Below are 22,004 nucleotides of genomic sequence, written 5' to 3'. Positions count from 1 at the left end.
CCAATTTGATTTTTCCCAATCACCATTGAAAAATCCATTCTATTGTAATTCTCTTTATTTTTTGTTTCAGTGGGAGTAGCTGTAATTAAACACACAACATGACAGACAAGTCCTCAACATCCTTGTTTAATACCAATTTCATCAGAGAGCAACAGCCAGACAGAACCTAAACCTCTCTTTATTTCATTCATGCCCATGAGCAGTTCACAGTAATCCTATGATCAACTAAAACACCCATTTATTTCTCCTCCTCAGTCATTTCCAACTAATGAGCCACAAGCTTCTGAAGCAGCATTACCTTACCAGTACTCCCCAAGCACATGACCTTATGCTTTGCAGCACTAAATTTCATCCTGGTTCTGTTGTGCCAGTCCTCCAGCTCCTCTGGCTCTCTCCACAGGAATTTCTTACCTTCTGCTGTATTGACAATGCCTCCAGATATTCTGCCATCAGCAGATTTCATTAACCCTCTCCGACTCCCTGTCCTGCAATTGCAACTTAAAACGTCAGATTTGTCTGAGGGTGAAATTTTGTGGTATTAACACAGCTTTGTTTTTCTGTGATAAAATTTTTACCTAACTCTACACACTGAATTGTCTTTGTCCAGTATTCAAAACTTTGAATAGCACTGGTGCCAGACTAATAAATATATAGCCTTTTGCCCTTTGAAATAGGAAAAAAAAAAAAAAAAACCCAAAACCCAACAGATTTCTGACACCTGACAGAAATTCTAGGGTAGAAGTTACCTCTTACTTTCTTCTTTATGATCTCCTTTCAAAAATTGTTTCTCCCTTGATTGAAGCATCTACTATCTACAGTAGTTACTCATCAGACCCATCCTCACCAAACATCCTGCCTTACCTGAAATAGTCTTTACTGGAAATTGGAATTTATTTCCATTTACCTGTTGAACAGAGTAAAATATAATTTTGTCTGCAATCTTTTTCTTGAGCTTGTTTCTTCTTCTTTACTACTGCTATATGTAGGGTTAAATAACCTTTTGGTATTTGTCTCAGCATCTTTTCAGACCTATTTTCCATATATAAAGCAGGTTCTCTTTCTGAAAATTCTCAAATCTAAAAAGTTTAAACTGTACTTTTGTGCCATTCCTAAGTGTTGGGGATTTTTTGCCAATGATCTTGGTACAATGGCTTCCTCTCAGATTATCCTAAACATTTGACTAAAGAAAGGTCAAAACCATTAAACCTCTTCCAGAAATTAAAATTTGCCCTTTGGAAATTAAGAAACATAAACACTAGTTGTCCATCTATTTATTTTCAACAGAATCAATTAATAATAAATCCTTTTGAGCCCATTTTCTCAGGCTAGGTGTTCTGTAATTCTTACTACATGCTAAAACCAAGTCTGAAGGAGTTTCAGGTTTTACTCATTAAAAAACACAGAGATTGTTCTGTCTTTGGTGAGAGAAATCCATCAGCTGTTACACACCAAAGACTTACCATTTTTAGAAAGAATAACCAGAATAGTAATTAAATAATGTCATAGTTATCAACAAGCCACTTGCAATAGATTAGTGGGGAAAATAATTCTACAAGTCTGACTTCAAATCCAATTAGTGACCTACTCAAAGCTTGTTTCAACTGTTCTTATAAACTAAAAAGTTGTTGATCCTCTCAAACTGACTTATAGTCCCACAACAAGTATCCCTAACCTATTTTTTGAGAGAAAAGTTGAAGAACCTTTCTGTGTTTTTCTTATTATTTAAGAACAAATATTTCAGTTCAGGACCAACTGAATACAGCTGTATCTACTCTACAGAGAAAATAAATTTTTTAATATCTACAGTTTTTTTTACTGGTAGGGGGAAAATCTAAGTAAAAGACAATTCAAAAAATGGACAGGGGAAAAGGAAAAACAAATGGCAGGGAAAACCCACCCTTCTGCTCCCCTGCTGCTGAAAATGAAACTATTTGCAATCTCATTTCTAGCATTATGAAGCTACCAAAAAAAAAAAGTCTGTAAAATACTAGAATGGGCTCATCCCCTTCCTTAGCAAAGTATTGCATCCTACTCTTCATGCTTCTTTCTATTCATCCATTCATTCCCTCCCTCTATGACGACAAATTATTAATAAGTTCAGCTCAAAGTGTCATGTGTTCAGTTCTTAATAATTATTATTTTAAAATTTTGAAGCACTTGATTCTGATTTTATTTGCTTAAGCACTTTGTTGTATTACTCAAGCATGGTCATTAAATGTTCTTTAACATATCAGAAAATTAATTATGCTTTTTAATTACATATTATTTACATATTTGAGGAGGGCTGTCTTTTATGAAGGGCATCACACATGTAAGGGAACAGCTCATCACAGCAAGATGCCCAGACATGACTGAAAAAAGAGATGATGGAACACCTGCTACAAACTGTTTACACATGGTAACAAGGTCTGTGAACCAGAGCTGCCTTTGAAAAACAAGAGGTAAAAGTGAATTCTCAGAAACAGTTTAAAATACCAATGGACAAAAATCTCAAATTATCAGCTAACTGAAATAGTGTGAGAACACCTCCTAGAAAATTAAGTGTACCAGAAGGATTACATTTGAAGAAAATTAAGCATATTAACTGACAAACAACATCACCAACTACCCCACTCAAGTTATCTATTTCTTCTTTTTTACCAAGATTTCTGTCACAGTATTATCTCAGCAGTTTTCAGAAAGGTGTTTTTTAAAAAGGACATTAAAGTCTAGTTATTTTTAGAGATATTTCTAGAGATGGGTTTCAAATAAAATTCTATAATGAGACCCTACTGTGGCAGCACTTTCCATGCAGAGACAAAGAAAATCTCTAGAGCTGGTAGATGAGGTAAAAAGCCGGGCACGGGAAATAAAGTCCAATACCACAAATCTGGTTAACAGTGGAGAATAAAATACCAAGGTATTCTCACTGTTCATAGGCATTCAATCTGCCACTCACAAGGATAAATGTTATATCAGCTACAGTTAAGCTGGGCTCCCCCAAAGAATGCAATGTTTTCATATCCATGTACTTTGCAAATTGTGCCAGGAATACAAGGATGCCTTTACTCACATTCCATCAAATGCACTCTCTGTCTTCCTAAAGCACTTGAAGAAAGGGGGTAGGGAATCAATAGCAAAAAAGCAGTCTCTTTTATTATGCATGCATCGTTCTTTAATCAATTCATATTTATTATTTTGTATTGCCTCAAATTCAGATGACAAAATATTTTGAAATTGCTTATCAAGTTGCTCGCTGAATACCGTAAGCCCAGAATTACCTGGAATTACTTTGAAATATTTAGTCTGGCTGATCTTTTCTATCCTTCAGATGTGCATCAAGTGTTAGGCCCAAGGAAGGAGAGGGCTCTTGCCCCAGCTGGGACATTTACAAAGGCCTTTGTCATCTGGGTTCTGTGGCACACAGTAAATTACCTCAGGCAGAGAACTTTCATGGCCTGTCCTCCACTCAGCCACTTACCTCCATAAAACTTGCAGGAGCTTAATTATCTTTAAAAACCTTTACTTTGCTCAAATGGGTTAGCATCACTCCACAGAAAGAAGAGTTTCTGAGAAGGGGCAAGGGCAGAGAGTGTAGCACACATCACAGAAAAACAGATCAAAACAGGTTTTCTAACACAATCCAAAGGAAAGTGTTATACCTTGCTAACCATGGTGTAGCAGACCTTTTGCTGTCTCATCTTTCCAATGTTTTACGTTTTTCTCAGAATTGAAATTTGTGCAGTTATACACAAAAACTACATCTGATGTTAAACAGTAAATGTGTTTCTATCCTTCTAAAATATAGGACAAAACTGGGGAATATAGAATTTAAGCATCTAAGAATGGGCAGCAATTAGAAATATTTTAAAAATTATAAATCTGTGAGACAGTCTGCAATTTACATTTGTATTTAAATGGACAGTAGTAATAATACCAGTAGTAATTTTTTTTTTTCTGAGTGCTAAATATTTCTAGCTTATACCAGACCACGGGATCAAAATTTTCATTCAATATTATTTTCAATTTTTAACTACACTTCAGCATCTTAAACACTGGACTAATTAAACATATATTAAACATGTATTAGAACACATGCTGTGACTCTGCTGAAAGGCCCAGATAACAACGTTTAATTCTTCCAACACACCTCCCTTCCAAAAAGATCAGTATTACCTACCAACATCCCAAAAGTATGGATTCACTGAGTAGGTAGGAGGGAAAACAAAAGCGTCACAAGCACTAACTGAAGTACTGATGAAGCTGAAAGATGGAATTTAGTTTGCTTAAGCTAGACACTTCATTCAGAATCATTAAATCATATTCAGGGCTAAAGTTCCAAATTGGCTGGTGAAGAAGTAACTGGTTTTGAAGGTCACCATAACCATCTATCCACATCTACACTGCTGCTGCCTGAACTCAAGCAGATAATATCTTAATTTAGAGATACTCAAAAGCACAAAACAACCTCAAGAGTACACTGTGGTGACAAACAGGATTTTAATCTTCAGAGCATTTCCAAAGGAATTGAGTCAAAAGCAGGCATAACCACTGGCTCCCACATACCTGCCTACGAGAGCTAAGCTTTCATCCTAAAAGCCCTGAGGCCCTCAAGGGCAGACCTGGTGGTTGGTATTTCAGACACTGCACCTGCAGCACATGGAAATACAGAAATGCCAGATCCTGCACTCAATACGGGCAGCACCAAACCTTTCCAGAAAATAAAAAAGCTGAAAAAGACAAAGGCACATCATGCAGCACCTGAAAATTTACATATACTGAAATTAATGTTTCCAAGGTCATCGCAACGCAGCCCAATACTGCTCACAATTTCTGAAATCAACACGAGATTTACATAAACGTACATCATTACATAACATTCAATTAAAACAGGCAGAATGCTGGGAATTCCTGTAATGCTTCCAGGAAAACTATTAATAAGTTAATCTACCTGCTCAACTCCGCAGGACTGAAGAGATTAATTTAAATTCTGGGATAGGATCATGTATGACAGGTGATGGCTAACCCATCTTGCTACAAACACATCACCAAAGACTACTGCTGTATGAACATAGTGACTTTAGATGTTCAGGGATGACCAAGAGTTGGACATTTTTGAGTGTTTTGTGCTCAGAAATTATATATTAATGTCTTTATCTCATAGTCTGGCAATAAGAAATGTGTCTTCATTTGCCTTAGGTCTTTAAACCATTCCTCTATCTCAAGAGTGACACCTTCCACTCAGTTGCTATCTCACCTTCCTGAAAAGTAACCAGTCCAGATGCAACAAAGAAAATAACCACCAAGATTCCAGGAAAAGAATGAAAACCAAGGCTGTAATGTTAGCTAACACAAGCCAGGAAATTTAAAGCGGAAATTGAAATTTCAGCCTGAGATAGACGTTTTGGCACAGATATTGCATGATTTTCCTTTGAGTATTGTCAGTCAAGATCCTCGCTCCTGGGACTACACCTTCACAGCACATTCCAAATATACACAACATGCGGAGAGGCTTTGAGAGTTGATGGTATTTGCATTTGGACTGACATCTCCTTGTAATATGTTTGACACTGAGCACTTCTGCAACAAAGAACCGAGCCGCTTTCAACCCAAGTCTTTTCCAAAGTATAACGGGCAACTACACAAGAATGAATAAGTGAACAGTTTGCTACAGCAGTGAATGCCTCCGAAAACAGCAAGTTTGCAGGCACCAGATGGAAGAGAACATTATTGCAATTCCTGCATCCCATCGTGTAACAGCCAACAGAGCCGTTAACGCTTTCGGGTGATTTCTAAGCTTTTTAATGTGCTTTCCTTTGAGGGTGGCGGGTTTCTTTTGTGCCCTGTCAGTCTGCAAGCTAGGTTCAGCTGTCTGGGAAAGAAATTTTATTGGCAAGCGATCAAATAGGGAAAAACACAAAATACAGATGGAAACACTAATGATCATATTACAAAAATCACTAGATGGACACAAAGCTTATGTTATAAAGTACGACCTACAGCACAAGCCTTTTGTCTCTCAGCTTTCTCTCTCCCATACTAGACACGTCTGCCTTTCCACAACTTCACTGATCACTTATCCCAGAAAAATGTCTATCTCATGATCTCAGAAAATGTCTATCTCATGATCTCAACAAGTTCATACACTTTATTGTTTTCCTTTTCAAACAGGAAACTTAAATCTTATTTAGTGTACAACATTATACCTTCCTCAGAATTCAGAGGAAAACAGAGGTAAGAGATGTTTGAGTCAACTCAAATAATTCACTTTCATTGCTACCACCATGATCATCATGAGAAAGCCACCCATTAAGTGAAATACTCCCAGTTACATCCATTTATGCCAAGAAGTGTATTTTCCATTCCCAAACATTAATGTCCCCTGTGCTCAGGATGTGCTCTCAGTATCTTGCACTCAGTAGAAGTGAGTGTCTCATTTAAAAAGTCCGTGAGCATGTCCAAGTGCTGTCTGAACTAGTCCCTGGCAAACTAGGACAGAAAGATTACACAACATTAACAAACCTAATTCAAGTGAAAAAAAAAAACCTGGTCTGTATTAAAGATCTATTGTCTTGCTCATTCAGGAAAACACCTGTATCATAGAAGTTGACAGAACCAAACTAATTCCTGCCATATACTGGAATAAAAATTTTGAAATTGGGGCATTCATAATCACGTTAGAACTGAATTTTAGCACTCTGCATTGGCAGCATAATGTTGAGTACCAGTGCAGCAGGAAAAAAGTCTTATGTTATATACACACTTTATATATAGACATGTTTTTAAAGTATATATATTAAGTCTTGAGTCCTACAAAGTAAAAAAGCAGTGTCTTCTCTCTGTGTGTTAGTCTATATAGGGAAAAATAAGATATTTTTATGACTCATTAAAAATAATTTGTAACTCTAGAACACATTTTCCTGCACAAGTTCCTAAGTTTCAGTGAACTTCAATGCTCTTCAGTTATATCTAGAAAGGACTTGACCTCAAAATCACACACTGATTACACAATGTAAGTCTATAATGTTCTCAAGAAACACCACATTCTGACCTCAAGAAAACAGCTAAATTGCTTTATTTACAATATTAATAGAAACCCGCAGTGGCTGCTTCTTAATTAATAAGGCTAACAACAATTTACGGTACAGGAAATCTTATCACGCAGGGGGGAAAAGAAAGTATGAGATTGCCATTTTTTTCAAGATCAGAAAATCACAACCATTCTTTGTAACAAAGGGAAGAAAAGCATTTCTTCATGTATCTTGAGAGTTGAGAGACAATGAGAGTGAGATGGTGTTGGGAAGGAAAAAAAACGCACAGTTGGACCTCACAGCTAAAAGGACAATAACCATGAATTTTCCACAAAGCAGCAACATATTGAAGTTTGGCCATTTTGCCTGGCTCTCAGGAAGCCACTCTGAGGCCCTAAATCTGCAATATTCTCTCTGAGCCAACACGACCTGTGTGCTGCAGGCGAGCAATCCAAACACACTGAAAGATAATCATATGACACTGCTAAAAACACAGGCACTTGGCCAAAATAAAAGCATTGTTCCAATACAGATGAGCATCATCATCCCCAGAAAATTAGAGCATAACATTGAACCAGTACAATTTAATTTAAGGGAAACAAAAGCAGGCATATATGCAAGGCTGGAAACACAAACTGTTTTGAGGTTCACCATTAAAAGTAAAATGCTAACAACTGACCAAATTGTGATTTTGTTTCTATTGTGGTAAAATAGTATTGACACACACTACAGTGTCGTGTCTCTCATTTGTGAATTAATGTCATTAAGTATTTGAAAATGTGTATTTATCTACAAAATTTACCTACACCTGGCATAGTTAGGTTGTTACAAACATACTGGAGATTTCCTTTCAGAAATGCAAGAATATTAAGATTACTCTTTCTGTGATATTTAACATCACATCTCAATGCATGTGATTGGAGAAAAAATCCTTCTGCAATGTGTATATTTCAGTGATTAAACAACTCTGAGCACCTATGACCAATATGAATTGTGTTCCACTGCATCCTAATGTGCCTTTATATCAAAACTACATAAAAGTTGGGGAATTTAGAACCCCCCCCAAAGTCTTCATTCCTGTTATCCCCAGGCACACAGCATTGCTTAGGATATGTCACAGTGGTACTGTGTTACAACATGCTTTAGTTCAATGTATTAAATAAAAGGAAGCCAAAGTGTGGCCAAATGTGCCAACATAAGCGCTGTTGATATGGGCACCAGTTCAGGATCTCCTCCATTCATGGCATTTTGAACATTTTTTGAGGATGAAAAAAGAGAGAGAGAGAGAAGGTGAACAATATAATAAAGGAAAAATGTCTTTTCAAAACTGTCTCTCCTATTAAGACCACAGCAGTAATATTTTTTAAATTGGAAACTGAAAATGAGATTTTAATTTCCCACAAGCCTTTCCACTAATAAAAATGCAGAAGCTGGGATCTCTTGATGTTTTGCCCAGCTATCAAGGCATGCCAAGCATTGAAACATTTGATGGAAGAGTCACCAAGACTTGTAAAAAATCGTATTAACCCAACAAGCTGAAAGGGGAAGCACACAATCCACACAGGTGAGTGACTGTGTGGTCTATATATCTCTGATACTGCTGCTGTATATGTAATTACACACAGTTCTAAGGTAAATTAACACAATTTACTGCGTGAAGACAACCACAGTTCAAGTCCACTCTGGCACAACTTTTAAAAACTATTTTTTTACAATCTCATAATAATGACTTACTGTACAAAGAAACCCCAGCAAAATGTACTTTTATGACATTAAATTAAACTAGAATTATTTAATTAAATTTTAATTTGAAGAATTTAAAAAGTGTAATTTTGATCTTGTCTAGATGCTCTAAATGCTCCGTACAGATTTTTCAAAACACCTTTCCAGACATCATGAGAAAATGCACTAAATGGAAACAAAACAACTAAATGGAAACAAAACAACAATACCCCTGTTAATATCTAAACCACAGGATCACCAGGACAAAACGGTGAGCTTATAAATAGCTTTGTCTCTGGCATTACTACTCTCCCAAAGTTTGAATTCTGGGAAAATCACCCTCACTTCCCACAGCCTCAGAGTGTGCTCCAGAGGAAATGAAGGTTTATTTACTGCAGAAGAAAGACATTGTGCTGGAATGACATCATGCCTTCAACCAGGGTGACTCCAACTAAGCTGTCACATTCAGTTACCAAACCTTAATTAGAGCATCTTTTCCCGGGTCTGATGTAGCATTATTTTCTAATATTAAGTGACAGCTCTGAATACCAAGATGGCAGATAAAAAGTTGAAATCACTCCATGCTAACATCTAAACAGAAAATGAATCACTTTTGGGGGGTCATACAAAGTGCTTCTGGAGCTCTCCCGAAAGCATCATAATTAGTTTATATACTTGCTTTTGGTATATTCCCTAAGATTAGTGGAAAGTTATTAGTGGGTAAAACAGAACAGCAATCAAAGAATGTGCAAGATAGAGAATTCAGATCAGGGTCCCACCACCCTCAACGACAGTCAAGCCAACAGCATGTCATCAAAGCTGTTGGAAACTAAATGTAACTACTGCTAGCAAGATTTGCCAGGATTCCAACGTGACACGCAGAAAATGATGCACAAAGGTCTGTGTGTGGGAGACAAAAACCTCCCGTGCCTCCAGAACTTTACAGGAGCAGAAGCATTCAAACCTCCTCTTTGAAGACTTGGGCATCCCATCACAGAAGGAGCCCCAAAGCAGGACTGGGACTCAGGTGGCTTCTGTCTCAGGAATTCTGCTTTTTCTGAGGGCTCTACAGGGCAAGGAAAGGGGGTAATGTCTACACCAAAATTCCTTCCAACCTTGATATTTCTGAACAATGCCATTATTTTGCCAAGCCTTTCCATGCAGACAACAGTTAATAAATTCTACACTGGAATATTTTCCTGTGGTTTAATAAAAGCTAATTCCACGTTCAGATTAATAGATTTTTAAGCAAAATCATGAGGATCTTCACTGTTTTTTTGCAATACGCTTTAGAACTCTTCAGCAGAAGTGGTTTCTGGATTTATTTTTTACAGGTCTCCATTTGGGTTTCATTTCTGTAACATTTGAAAACAGTGCTGGTACATGACCAACTTCACTGCTCTTGAGCCCAACACATTTACTACAAACTGATGGTTTGGGTATGCAATACTTGATTTTCTTCCTCTTTATTAAGGTACTTCCATTATTTCCTGCAGTGAATGCTGGATTCTATTAAATGTATTTACATTTTTTTCCTTAAGCACTGTTTGCTGGGTTTTCACTTAACCATCCAACAAATACTGCGGTTATGCAAATGTTTACACTGCGTTCATCTCATTTATTTTAGCACAGAAAAAAAAAAAAACCCCAAAAAAAAAAAAGGAGCTGTTCCTAATTGTAAAAATACTGGATTTGTTTAGAGAAAAAATTATTAATAAGTGCTAAAAATTGTCATTTTCTATTTTCTACAAACTTAAAAGCACAGCTGAACAGAAAATTATGGAATTACAATGTTTAAGAAAGATGTCAGACTCATTCCCACATCCCCCATCAGGCAGATCCTCATCAACACTCATGAACAGCTGCCAGCAAAGGTGGAGCCCACAATGCAGCAAATGCATAACTTCGTCAGTTTTTGCTGGGGCCCAGTGCTTGTTTTCCAAAGGCAGTATCAGGTATGAACAGACCTTCAGCATTCCCAACCTGCCCACTCCTTTATAAAGTGGCAGTGGCTCCAGCTCCAGGAATGGTTCCATGCTGACTCACTTCTTCTGCAATACCCAGAGGAGCTGAGACAAACCACACACTGAGAATTATTACTCCAAGTTATTGCTTCCCTTGGGCTATTTGAATAACAAACAAAGAGAACGCATAAAGTGAATCCAGATTTTCCCATTTTACTCGTTCAGAGTATAAGCTCTTTGAGGCAGGAGAACTATCTTCACTTTGAATCTTGTACAGTATTTTTCACTTTATCAACAATTCATGCAATAATGTATGTAACTGTTCTGTCCTTGCTAGAAAAGAAGACACAGTCCCATGTTCACTGATAAAGACCCTGACAGATGTCCTGGGAGGACAGATTTGATTTGGATCAAGAAAAAAATACATACTGAAGATTGCTGTTGAATTAGCCAGAACGTTTTATGGTGGTTACACAAGATTTATGCTGTCTGTGGAAAAGTACAGATGACACTCAGCTGGCATAAAGTCAGAACGGCTCAGAAAGACAACAACTGATTCAATAAAAATTTAACCAGAACAAAATGGCAACTTAAAAAATTTCAAATGGTGCCTGTTTGTTCTCTCTGTCCTTTGCTTTGCATCTCAGGCTATATTTATTCTTTTGAAAGAGACTCTAAAATGTTTATGACTTTTCAGCTCATATCCAAGGGAGTGAATCTCATCTTACTGGTCGGAAGGGCATCCTCTACCAACTTGGCCTAAAGTTTATCATCTGTCACAATGTCATTAGTAGTTTCTGTTTACCAATCAGAATGTTGAAATAAACATTGTGATTAAAGTAAAACCACAAGAAAGAGGATAGCATACCAGAAGAACAGTGTGAATCCTCTTCCAGGAGGATGGAAAAATAGGGTCTGCCTAAGACAGGATCCCCAGACACCTCATTAAGATAAACAGCTTGACAACCGAGACACTGCCAAGTATAAAAAGCCAAACTTCCTTAAACTGTCTTTAAGTTGTTACTTCACAAAACACAATCTTCAACTAAGTATGAGCTCCACCATCAAAGTGAAATCTCAGCTCCAGTGAAGACAGCAGCACAAATTCCCTGTGCTGTAAGGAGCCCAGAGCCACCTTTTGTTGTAGGGGGCTCACATGACAACATGCAGGCACCTACAGCCACGTAGCTTAACCTTGATCACCCCTGAGGAAAAACACACACTTTTAGACTCATCCTCTCTTAGAGGAGACATCTAAAATAGGTCAACTGATTTATACCCAAAAATGCTTTTTTACCTCCTCAGGCTGAAACAAAGATTTAAGTGACAAGCTCTATATTGCAGATACCTAAAATAAGCAGAAAGAAACCCACATAGAATTTTATTCTTGGTTTTCAGATGAAAACACAACTTGTATAAAAGGAACCAGCACATAATATAGAGTGCTCTGTGGAAAAGACCAGAATACAAAGTTATTAATCACTCCTTCACCAGGAAGACTCCTGGTATTTACAGAGCAATCAATGAAATGGAAAGTTGGAAACATTAACTGTCCGTGCTAATCAGTGAGGTGAAACAAATTCCAAGTAAATTGGTCAAGTTTCCAGTAGATGCCACAAGATTAGCACATTTTTGACACTGTGATAACCGATAATTGATTTTCTATTTGGATAAAGTTACTTTGGGCTATTTGTGTATTTTTTTTATTGTATCATTAAGTTTCAGTGTTTCTTCACAGACTAAAAATGAGTAGAACAATGATATTTTTGTCCTTCCGCAAAATTTAATCATCCCAAGTGTACCCCAAAGTTTAAACATCCTAAGTGTACCCCACTGCAACAGGATATATTTATGCTTTATTCCACATCGCCTCCTCCCTGATGTGTCTTGGGTTCAATCCTTACACAGGAGTTAAATCCTCACTATGGATAACTTTCCCATAACTTCACTTCAAAAATCTGTCTTCTGATTTTCCTCCAAATGTTCACCTCACCTGCCAAAACTAATATTGTATTTCTAACCTTCGAACTGGATTTCCAGGATGAGGGGAGGAAAATCTTTGGCCTCTTATACCCTGGCATACTCCACACCACAGTCTTTTTTTATTTGTGCCAACACTGATTGTTCCTAACAATGAATGTTGATTACTCAGATCTTAATTTCCATGTTTTTCCTTTCTTACTGTTCCTGTTAATTATATTATTATATACATATGCATCGTATCTACCACACCTTGGAGGAGATCAGATTAGACAGATGGAAATATTCCAGTAAGATACAAATAATAGAGATACAATACAGAAAAATCAAGATCATAACAGTAATTCTGGAACTGAAAATTGAGAAATATGCAACTATCAGTCAATGGCTGGTTTTTTAAACAAAATAAATTTTATTTCCTATTTAGAGCTTTTTTAAGCTCCAAATATATAAAAATAAAATTTACTAATTAAAAAAAAATATTGAATGGATATACCCAGAAGAAACCTTTCCAATTTCCACCAAGACCACAATTTTTGCTTTTCATCAGAATCTATATAACTTATTCAAACAGATTGCAGCAATTCAGTAACACCATGTGATTTATGGGTACAACATATCTTAAAACTAAAAAAAACCCCAAGCCCTAACACCTATTTAAATAACAGATTGTTATTAGAGTGGAATTGGTCTCTAGCACTCAGTATCTGTGAAAAAGAACATGCATCTTACACAGGAACTACTCTGCCAAAGAAAATATAACCTCTCTACGGCCACCATTTTCATATTTCTTACTGTTAAACACACAGCTTTACTCTACACATCCAAAGCAAATTTTGTTTTCCTATTTGATAGATTAAATAACTTTAATACTCTGGTTACTCTTCAGCTCAATGTAGAATGCAAATTTTACATCATCTCTATTAGGCATTGAATATTTTGGAGAAGAAATTAATTATTTTTCTTATGGTTTTATAACCTCCATAGTGTTCTCAGATCTTTCTCTTGTTTCACTCTTCATCTTTACTGCTCCTACACGACAGGCTCCTTCTCCAAAAGGGTCCTTCCAACCTGCACATTACTGTGGCTCAAAACAGAGAAATCTTCCCGAATATCTTCAGGACTACACACTTCAGTGTCTTGATAAAACATAAAGTTTGGCCTGGAAGCTTATTTCAGTGTATTTTTTATTATAATATTTCACTGTATTTAACATTTCAGTATGTTAGAGATTCTGAAGTCTTCTTTGTTTTATGATATTTTCTGTAACTGACACCAGAAGGACTCAATAGCTTTTACAGGTGTTCTTTTAAAATGCACTCTGTAATGAAGACTTGATTCATTATTTAAGGGGAAAAAAAAGGTCACAATAATCAAAAGCAATTTTCAGTATAAACAGTAATCTGTTGTTAGAAGTCAGGACTGAAGTATACAAACACTGTTGTTAATGACAATTAAATAACAACCCCTGAAGCATTGATACTCACCTTCTTTTTATAAAATACTAGAATATAATTTAAAGAAAAACTTGAAAAATGCCTCATCTATTCATTAAATGACTTGGATACCTGTCCCTCTTTAAAATGCAGCTGAAACCTGTGAGTGAGCTCAAAAATCAGAAGAAATGACTGTATCACAGACTAATAGCACAATTGTTTTAAGTGCCATTTCCTTCAGAAACCAGGCCAAAAGAATACTCATTTCAGACCAGACATGTCTTAAATGCACCAGAGTCTCAGTGGGAAAAAAAAAAACAAAAACGCAGGGTGCTGATGGAAAAAAGGAAAGAAATTGCAGAAAAATATAACTGCAAAGTTTACCACCTATTCAACAGCTTATAGCATACAGAACACCTTGCTTTCAATCTATTATAACCCAAGATCTATTTTCTTATTTATTGGTAACAGCATAACAAGGGAGGGAATCCCTATCATTTATATCCTGATTAGTCAATAATTCGGAGATCTAATGAAGACTCGAGCAAGCAAGTAATTATTCAGATCAGTCCGAACAGAGTTTAAGGAACAGTTTTCCTTTTTCTGGAAGACAGACATTTATTCTCCTTCAGGAACATCTCATTGCCCACCACCAGTTTCAAAAAATTGCTCAGTCTTTAAGTCAGTTCCACAGTAGAAAAGTAGCCACTGACTATAGAAGTCTTACTCAATAAATACAATTTCAAATAAGTATTAACCTCAAAGTTTCCTTTATTCTTTTAACGTCTAGGATAAATAAATCTTGATTTTTCCCAACACACACATACAAAAAAAGTTTTCTTAGTGAATCAAAATGCTAAGAAATATTCTGTGAGGAGAACACCTACATAAAGAATGCTAGCATCTTTTTCATTTCTTCCCAATTTTCATCACCAATACAACTGTACATCTCAATGAGGTATATTAATTAGTTTTTCTGTAACTACAGGACAATTAATTAAAAGCCACTGGTAACTTCAGATCTGAAGTCTTCCTGGAAGGACTTACTAGCATAGTGGTTTTTAATTTTATTACTTATTTTATAAACACGCAAGTTCAAAAATCTGTACTTACTTCTACATGTACAAGTAACATTTGTTCAGTGTTATCGTTGTTTTTCTCCTTGAGGTCTGGTGGGACGTGTCTGTTTCTTACTTGGAAATGTGTCTTACTAAGATAACCATCACCAAGGTCCTGCGTTCAGAAAAAGAGAAAGAAAAAAGAAATTTTCTGTAACCAAAATGGTAAATGCCTTCACTGTTCTAGAAAATAAACAGAGCATGGTATTTAGGCACAGGCTCCAAGTCTTTTTATAGGCACTGAAGATTGCAGTGCTCCTCAGCACCTTCTCACAGATAGTTTACACCAGTTCTTGGTGTTGAAGTAAGTCAAAGACCTCAACAGCAAAAATAAAGTTTAATATAGCTATTAATGGAACAAGTCAACTGCACCCTGGGGATCAGGATAAGTGCCAAAGAACGGGAAGGCAGTGCACCAAGGTGATGAGGAGATGAGGAACTATTAACGATTTTGGCCTATTTCAAAGCATTCATGCCGGGATTAACTTCCCAACTCTTGCAAAGCTGGTTTGGTTTTGCTCTGTTTCCCCCTCTAACTTTACAAAGTTCTGAAAACAGAACAAAATAAAACCACTTCAGAATTTATGTATGCAGAGTCACAACTTGTTTCTTTCTCTTGATCACTTCTGAGGTCAAACGTAAGAAAAAACAGACAAAGCTGTGCCTTCTCCCTGTTCACATTTTATCATTTTGCTTCCCAGGCCACACAGCCCACAATTATTCCTTGTACAGTCCCAGAGTGGAAGAAGAAAGGTTTAGGAGTTTTCCTGTATTACTGGCCTGTCTACCTGCATATTTTATTTTTCCTAATTAGGAGCAAGAGGAGAGAAAACGTTTAGTAAGAGCTACACTCTGAAAGGAAGAAAGCATGTACAGAACACAAAGAACAGTAATTGCACATTGAGGATTTGTTTCTTAAAGGAAACAAATAAATTGGGAGTTTATTAGCTGTTCCATTACATTTTATTTTAGACAAACAGAGAGCATATGCACAACATCTGATGAAAAAGGAGTCTATTCAAAACAGTCTCACTACAAAATTCATTAACATAGCATTAAATTTCTTGACAAGACTGAAAATTTAACTATGATTTAACTCCTTGGTTAATTTGTCTTTGCTGACACAGTTAATGCCATTTATTTTTACCTTTAAATCATCACAGGTTTTATACTGACACGCTAGTTCTCTCTTTCCAAAGACACGTAGATTAAATGTACCTTCAAAATCTACTATGAGTTACTTGTTTACTTTGCTGTGATCAAGTTTCACGCATTTAAAAAAGGATAATGCTCTCTACATGTACTTTTTCCATTGATTTTTAAGCATGAATAACAGTATAGGCAATCATATTGCTCACTTTTCCTACTGTATGCCTTGTTTTTTCAACAAAGCTCACTATGAGCAGCAACCCACCAAACTTCCCTGCAAGTCCTTGCTGCAGAGCTGAGTGCAGCCTGTGCGGGGAGGATGGATGGATGGATGGATGGATGGATGATGGATAGATGGATGGATGGATGGATGGATGATGGATAGATGGATGGATGATGGATGGATGGACGGATGGATGATGGATGGTGGACAGATGGATGGATGGATGATGGATGGGTGATGGATGGATGGATGATGGACGGATGGATGGATGGATGGATGATGGATGGATGGATGATGGACGGATGGATGGATGGATGGATGGATGATGGATGGATGGATGGATGGATGATGGATGGATGGATGGATGATGGATGATGGATGGATGGATGGATGGATGATGGATGGATGATGGATGGATGGATGGAGGATGGAGGATGGATGGAGGATGGGTGGATGGATGGATGGATGGATGGATGGATGGATGGATGGATGATGGATGGATGGATGGATGGATGGATGGATGGATGGATGATGGATGGATGGATGGATGGATGATGGATGGATGATGGATGATGGATGGATGATGGATGATGGATGGATGATGGATGGATGGATGATGGATGGATGATGGATGGATGGATGGATGGATGGATGGATGGATGATGGATGGATGGATGGAGGATGGATGGAGGATGGGTGGATGATGGATGGATGGATGATGGATGGATGATGGATGGATGATGGATGGATGATGGATGGACGGATGGATGATGGATGGATGATGGATGGATGGATGGATGGATGGATGGATGGATGGATGGATGATGGATGGATGGATGGACGGACGGATGGATGGATGATGGATGGATGGATGGATGATGGATGGATGGACGGACGGGATGGATGGATGGACGGATGGATGGATGGATGATGGACGGATGGATCCAGCAGTCTCTGTAGCTGCATATCAGAGCAGTCAGGAAGGAGCAGCAGCCCTCCTGCTGCACTCTGTAGTGTTTTGTGCTCTTCCATACCCCCATAAATCACAGCTGTAGCCAGAACCTTGATCCCACTTAACGTGCTAAGGGAGTCCCTTCCTACTACAGCTGTACCAAAAGCCAAAGGGAACTAATGCAGCTTTTGGTATGATCACCTGGATTAAGCTCCCTAAATATGAAACAAACATAAAGGGCCTCATTTGCTTCAGCTAAATCTCAACCTCCACAGCAAGATTTAACCATTCATCCTTAACAGCAGCACCCAAGTTCAGCTCCACCAGCTCCTGCAGTAGAGGTGCTCTTGGATTTTTTACAGCTTTCTTCCGGTGGGGAAAAAAAATCCCAAACCAAGAAAACACATTATAAAAATAACATCATTTGGAACATTTCACTTACAGCTATAAATACAGGGTTCTGCCTGGGCCATGTGAGCTTATGTACCAAGAGCCAGCTCCACGAGAACAATGAGTATTTCATCATCTAAATTTAATCTCCACAGAAAACACGGCAACACAGGAACACAGTTCTACCAGCCTGGTTCACTTGTGTGGTCTCACTGCTATCAATGGGTCTATTCACGTGAGTCAGGAATGAGGAATGGGATCCAAGTGCATTACATCAGCAAAATTAAGAGTGCCCCAAACTACCCACAACATATATGCTGGTTACATTTAAAAAATAAAAATAAAAATAAAAAAAAAGACAATGAGACATGTTGTTGAGGAAAAGCTTTTTTCCCAGACTCCACACTGTAAATGGATGGTCTCAACGGCCACGTTTTTATCACACACTGAAATCACAGAGTCGCCAACTTGGCCCATTAAAAGAAGAAAACAACCCTCTTAGAATTTTTTTATATGAGAACAAAAATCTATCTCATTCTGCTATTTCCAGCAAAGCTTCTTATTTCACAGAAAGTTCAGACTTTGACCCATGTATTAAATTCCCTGTAGAGGCTCAGAGCATCTTTCTTTGTTGAATAAATCCTCACAAATATAGCCTTGAACTGAAATCTAAAGTTTCAAATGGTTTTCTGTAAGAAAAGGTGCATTGTAACACTTGGCTAATATTTGCACTGTTATAAAAACTCCTAAATAGAACAAATCTAAAGTCCAAGGTCCTCCCTCTTACTGAAATTCTGATAGCCTGTGATGAAAGGGTTACAATTATTAATGTACAACTACACATGTAAAAATGATGGCAAACACTGGAAAATGTATGACTTTTCTCAAAAAAATTCATGAAAACATGGGAAACCACTGAAGCCATTATACTCCAAAAAAAAAAAAAAAAAAAAAGCTAGAGTAGCAGATTTTCCACTATAGAAAGAATATATGAAAAAGAGAACATGAAAACCTACATGATGCTGGAGAAAGCCAGCACGTATCAATACATCTTCATATTCTGTGACAATAAATTTTTATGTACTGTATCAATATATATTTATACACTATAATACATATACTGAATAATTTGTGTAGCTATTCACATATTAGTTTGACATTATCCTGAGCAAAATAACAAAAGTCATGCTGAACTCTGTAAATGAAAAAATATGTATAGTAAAAGCATTTTTCTTAAAGAAAGCAGAATCTGTCAGTGTAATTTCAGAAGACATGTTTGGCTGATAAACATACAAGTTGGACATGCTCTGAATTCCCTAAAATATCTGTGGATTCCACAAGTGGAAATTTTAAAAAATTATAGCAATCCCACACTAATCTTCACATGCTACAGGATGAAAATTTATTAATTCAGAAATCTCAAAGTCTAACTTAAAAAATGGGGAAATCATCATAAAAGAAGTGATTCTAATGGGGTCCTTTGGGACTAGTCTTAGCCCTGTGCTATTTAAAATTTTGATTAGTGACCTAGAAACAATATGTAGTTATTATTGTAGAGGTTTGAAAGCTATGGAGAAGCGGCAAATAATGAGAATTGATCATTAATACTAGCAGATACTTCTGGTTTCTGTATGGAACTGACAGGTATTGTGATGAAAATACTAAGCTAAGGATCTAGAAAAAAAGCTATGTGCCATTTCAGCCTAAAGGGTTAAAGTGAACCCTGGATATAAAACCACACGAAGTTTCCCAGAGTAGGAGGGATTAAATTTCACATTCATAGTCTGGTCCTGCCCACGGATGAAAAAGGGTTTTGATAGATTGGCCAAGATTCAGAGATCCACAGCCCTCCTCAATACCTGCACTAGGCTAAGCCCTCACATCAACACACTTCTGCAGTTTAAAGGATGTTTCAGCTTGTGGTGGCTGTCAACAGCTCAGAAAGTCCACCAAGAGTTTCTAGAAGTCAACACTCTGATTGTTTTACCTTGCTAGTTCTCCACTCCCAGCCATCTCCTATCTGCTGCGAATGTTTAACAAAGTCTTCACAGCACTGCTTGAATCTTTTCTCCCCCAAAAAGAAGTCTTCTTCACCTGCCATGCTGCAGCACACCTGCAGAGCAAACCAAAGGTTAGTGCTGGCAGATGAGAACACCACCAAGAAGTTTCACTAATTCATAGCAACTGAACAGTAAAATAACAAAGCACAGGAGGAAAAAAACTATTGCTTTAAATAGCACAAAGACTTTTCTTCAATTCCATCACGGAATCATGGATTTGCAGAACAGCTGAGGCTGGAAGAGACCTCTGGAGACCTCTGGTCCATTCCCCCTGCCCTCAGCAGTATCAACTGCAGCAGGAAGCTCAGGATGGTTTACATTTGGGTTTTGGTTATCTCCAAGGATGCAGATGCCACAGCCTCTCTAGGAAACCTATTTCGGTGCTCAATTACCACAACAGGGAACATTTTTACTTCTGTTTAACTGGAAGCATTTAACTATCAGTTTGTGCTTGCTGCCTCTTGTGTTGTCTCAACTGAAGGAAGTCTGGCTCCATCTTCTTTATTCCCTCCCACCACGTATTTATGGACATTCAGAAGATCCCACTGACCATTCTTTTCTCCAAGCTGATTTATCCCAGCTCTCTCAGCCTTGCCTTATACACCAAACACCCTTAACCATCTTTGGGGCCCCTTTGCTGGACTGTTTCCAGTATTGTGCTGTCTTCCCTGTACTAGGCAGCCCAGAGCTGCACTTTTAACATGTATTTCCTTAATAGTGCAGTGCAGCTCTCTTTGGCCTAAAAATATGGCTTCAAAACTTTCCCTGTCCTTCAAAGGGCTTTCTCACAGGATTTTAAAGATATTTTTTTTCTCAGAGAATTTGGTCATTTTTACTCAACCCCCTCTCTCTCCTTGCCCATTTCAATGAGGAAGTGTCACAAACACAGCTGGTTTAATGTGTTTGTGGAGATCAGGCAGCACTGCAGCACCACAAACAAACCACTGAATCACATAATGGTTTGGATGGAAAGAACCATAAAACTCTTCTTGTTTCATGGCAGGGACACCTCCCACTGTCCCAGCTGCTCCAGCCCTGTCTAGCCTGGCCTTGGGCACTGCCAGGGATCCAGGGGCAGCCCCAGCTGCTCTGGGCACCTGTGCCAGGGCTGCCCACCCTGCCAGGAAGGATTTCTTCCCATAATCTACTCCAAACCTACTCTTTACAATTTTAAAGCCATTCCCCCTGTCCTGTCAGTGGCTATCACAACAATAACCTGTAGCCATTACAACCAGATCACACCTCTCCTTAACAAGAAATACAATTGACACAGCATCTCACGCAATGCTCATTATTTTTCAGTATTTGGCCCTGAGTCACATCATCATCCTGTCTGCCCATAACAAAAATTATTTATTAACACTCGAAACACATTACTCTCAACAGCAGTTAACCCAAGGCTCTGCGCTTCTTGGATGCCAGGAAAGGGGAAAAGCAGGAAACAGACAGTGCCGGTGTTTCTGCAATTCCCCTGATGGAGGAATGCAAATCACCCTCACTGAAAAACGTGAGGAGCACACAGCTCCCTCGCAGGGCTGAAACAGAGCTGTGTGCTTCTGGAACACGGCAGTGAACAATCACCGAATCCCAAACCCCTGGGGCTGGAAGGCTCCTCTGGAGCTGCCTGAATTCCTTCATCACCATCCACTGCCTCCAGCTGAAGGAACGGACGGGATCCCCCCTCGGCTCCCTGCTCCACACTCCCTGACGGAGCCCCGAGCCGAGCGGCCCGTCCCTGCCCGGCTGCTCGGAGGCCCGCACACATTTTATTTATTTTTCCTCCTCTCCTGGGGTCTGCCCGGCCCCGGCGCACAGGGTCGGGGAGAGCGGGAGGGACCAGCCCCGCTCGCCGCCCCTCACGTACCGTGCGCTCCTCCTCCTTTTTCCTTTTCCTCCTCTTTTTCCTTTTCCTCCTCCTCCTCCTCCTCCTCCTCCTCCCGCCGCCCCGGGCGCGCGCCGGCCCCGCCCCGCTGCGCATGCGCGGCGCCGCCCCGCGCGCG

General features: G+C 38.4%; 1 protein-coding gene across 5 annotated transcripts in view; it reads right to left on the bottom strand.

The window, feature by feature from the left end:
• ATG10 (autophagy related 10) overlaps positions 1-22,001 on the bottom strand; it is a 59,017-nt gene extending 37,016 nt beyond the window's left edge. For all 5 annotated transcript variants that reach the window (XR_014951567.1, XR_014951568.1, XM_085567655.1 and 2 more), the window contains exons 1-3: positions 21,869-22,001; positions 19,932-20,057; positions 15,226-15,345 (exon numbers count right to left, since the gene is read on the bottom strand). Coding sequence is in view for 3 of the 5 variants with exons in the window: in XM_085567655.1 (XP_085423781.1) it covers positions 15,226-15,345; positions 19,932-20,057; positions 21,869-21,982 (360 nt within the window). In the remaining 2 variants the exon portion in view is untranslated. The remainder of the gene's footprint in view (positions 1-15,225; positions 15,346-19,931; positions 20,058-21,868) is intronic.
• Between the last annotated feature and the right edge of the window lie 3 nt (positions 22,002-22,004).

Source organism: Lonchura striata, chromosome Z (assembly GCF_050655825.1).
Source record: "Lonchura striata isolate lonStrDom1 chromosome Z, ASM5065582v1, whole genome shotgun sequence".
Taxonomy (NCBI): domain Eukaryota; kingdom Metazoa; phylum Chordata; class Aves; order Passeriformes; family Estrildidae; genus Lonchura; species Lonchura striata.
Note: the sequence above shows the minus strand (reverse complement) of the source record. Positions and strands in the feature narration are given on the sequence as shown.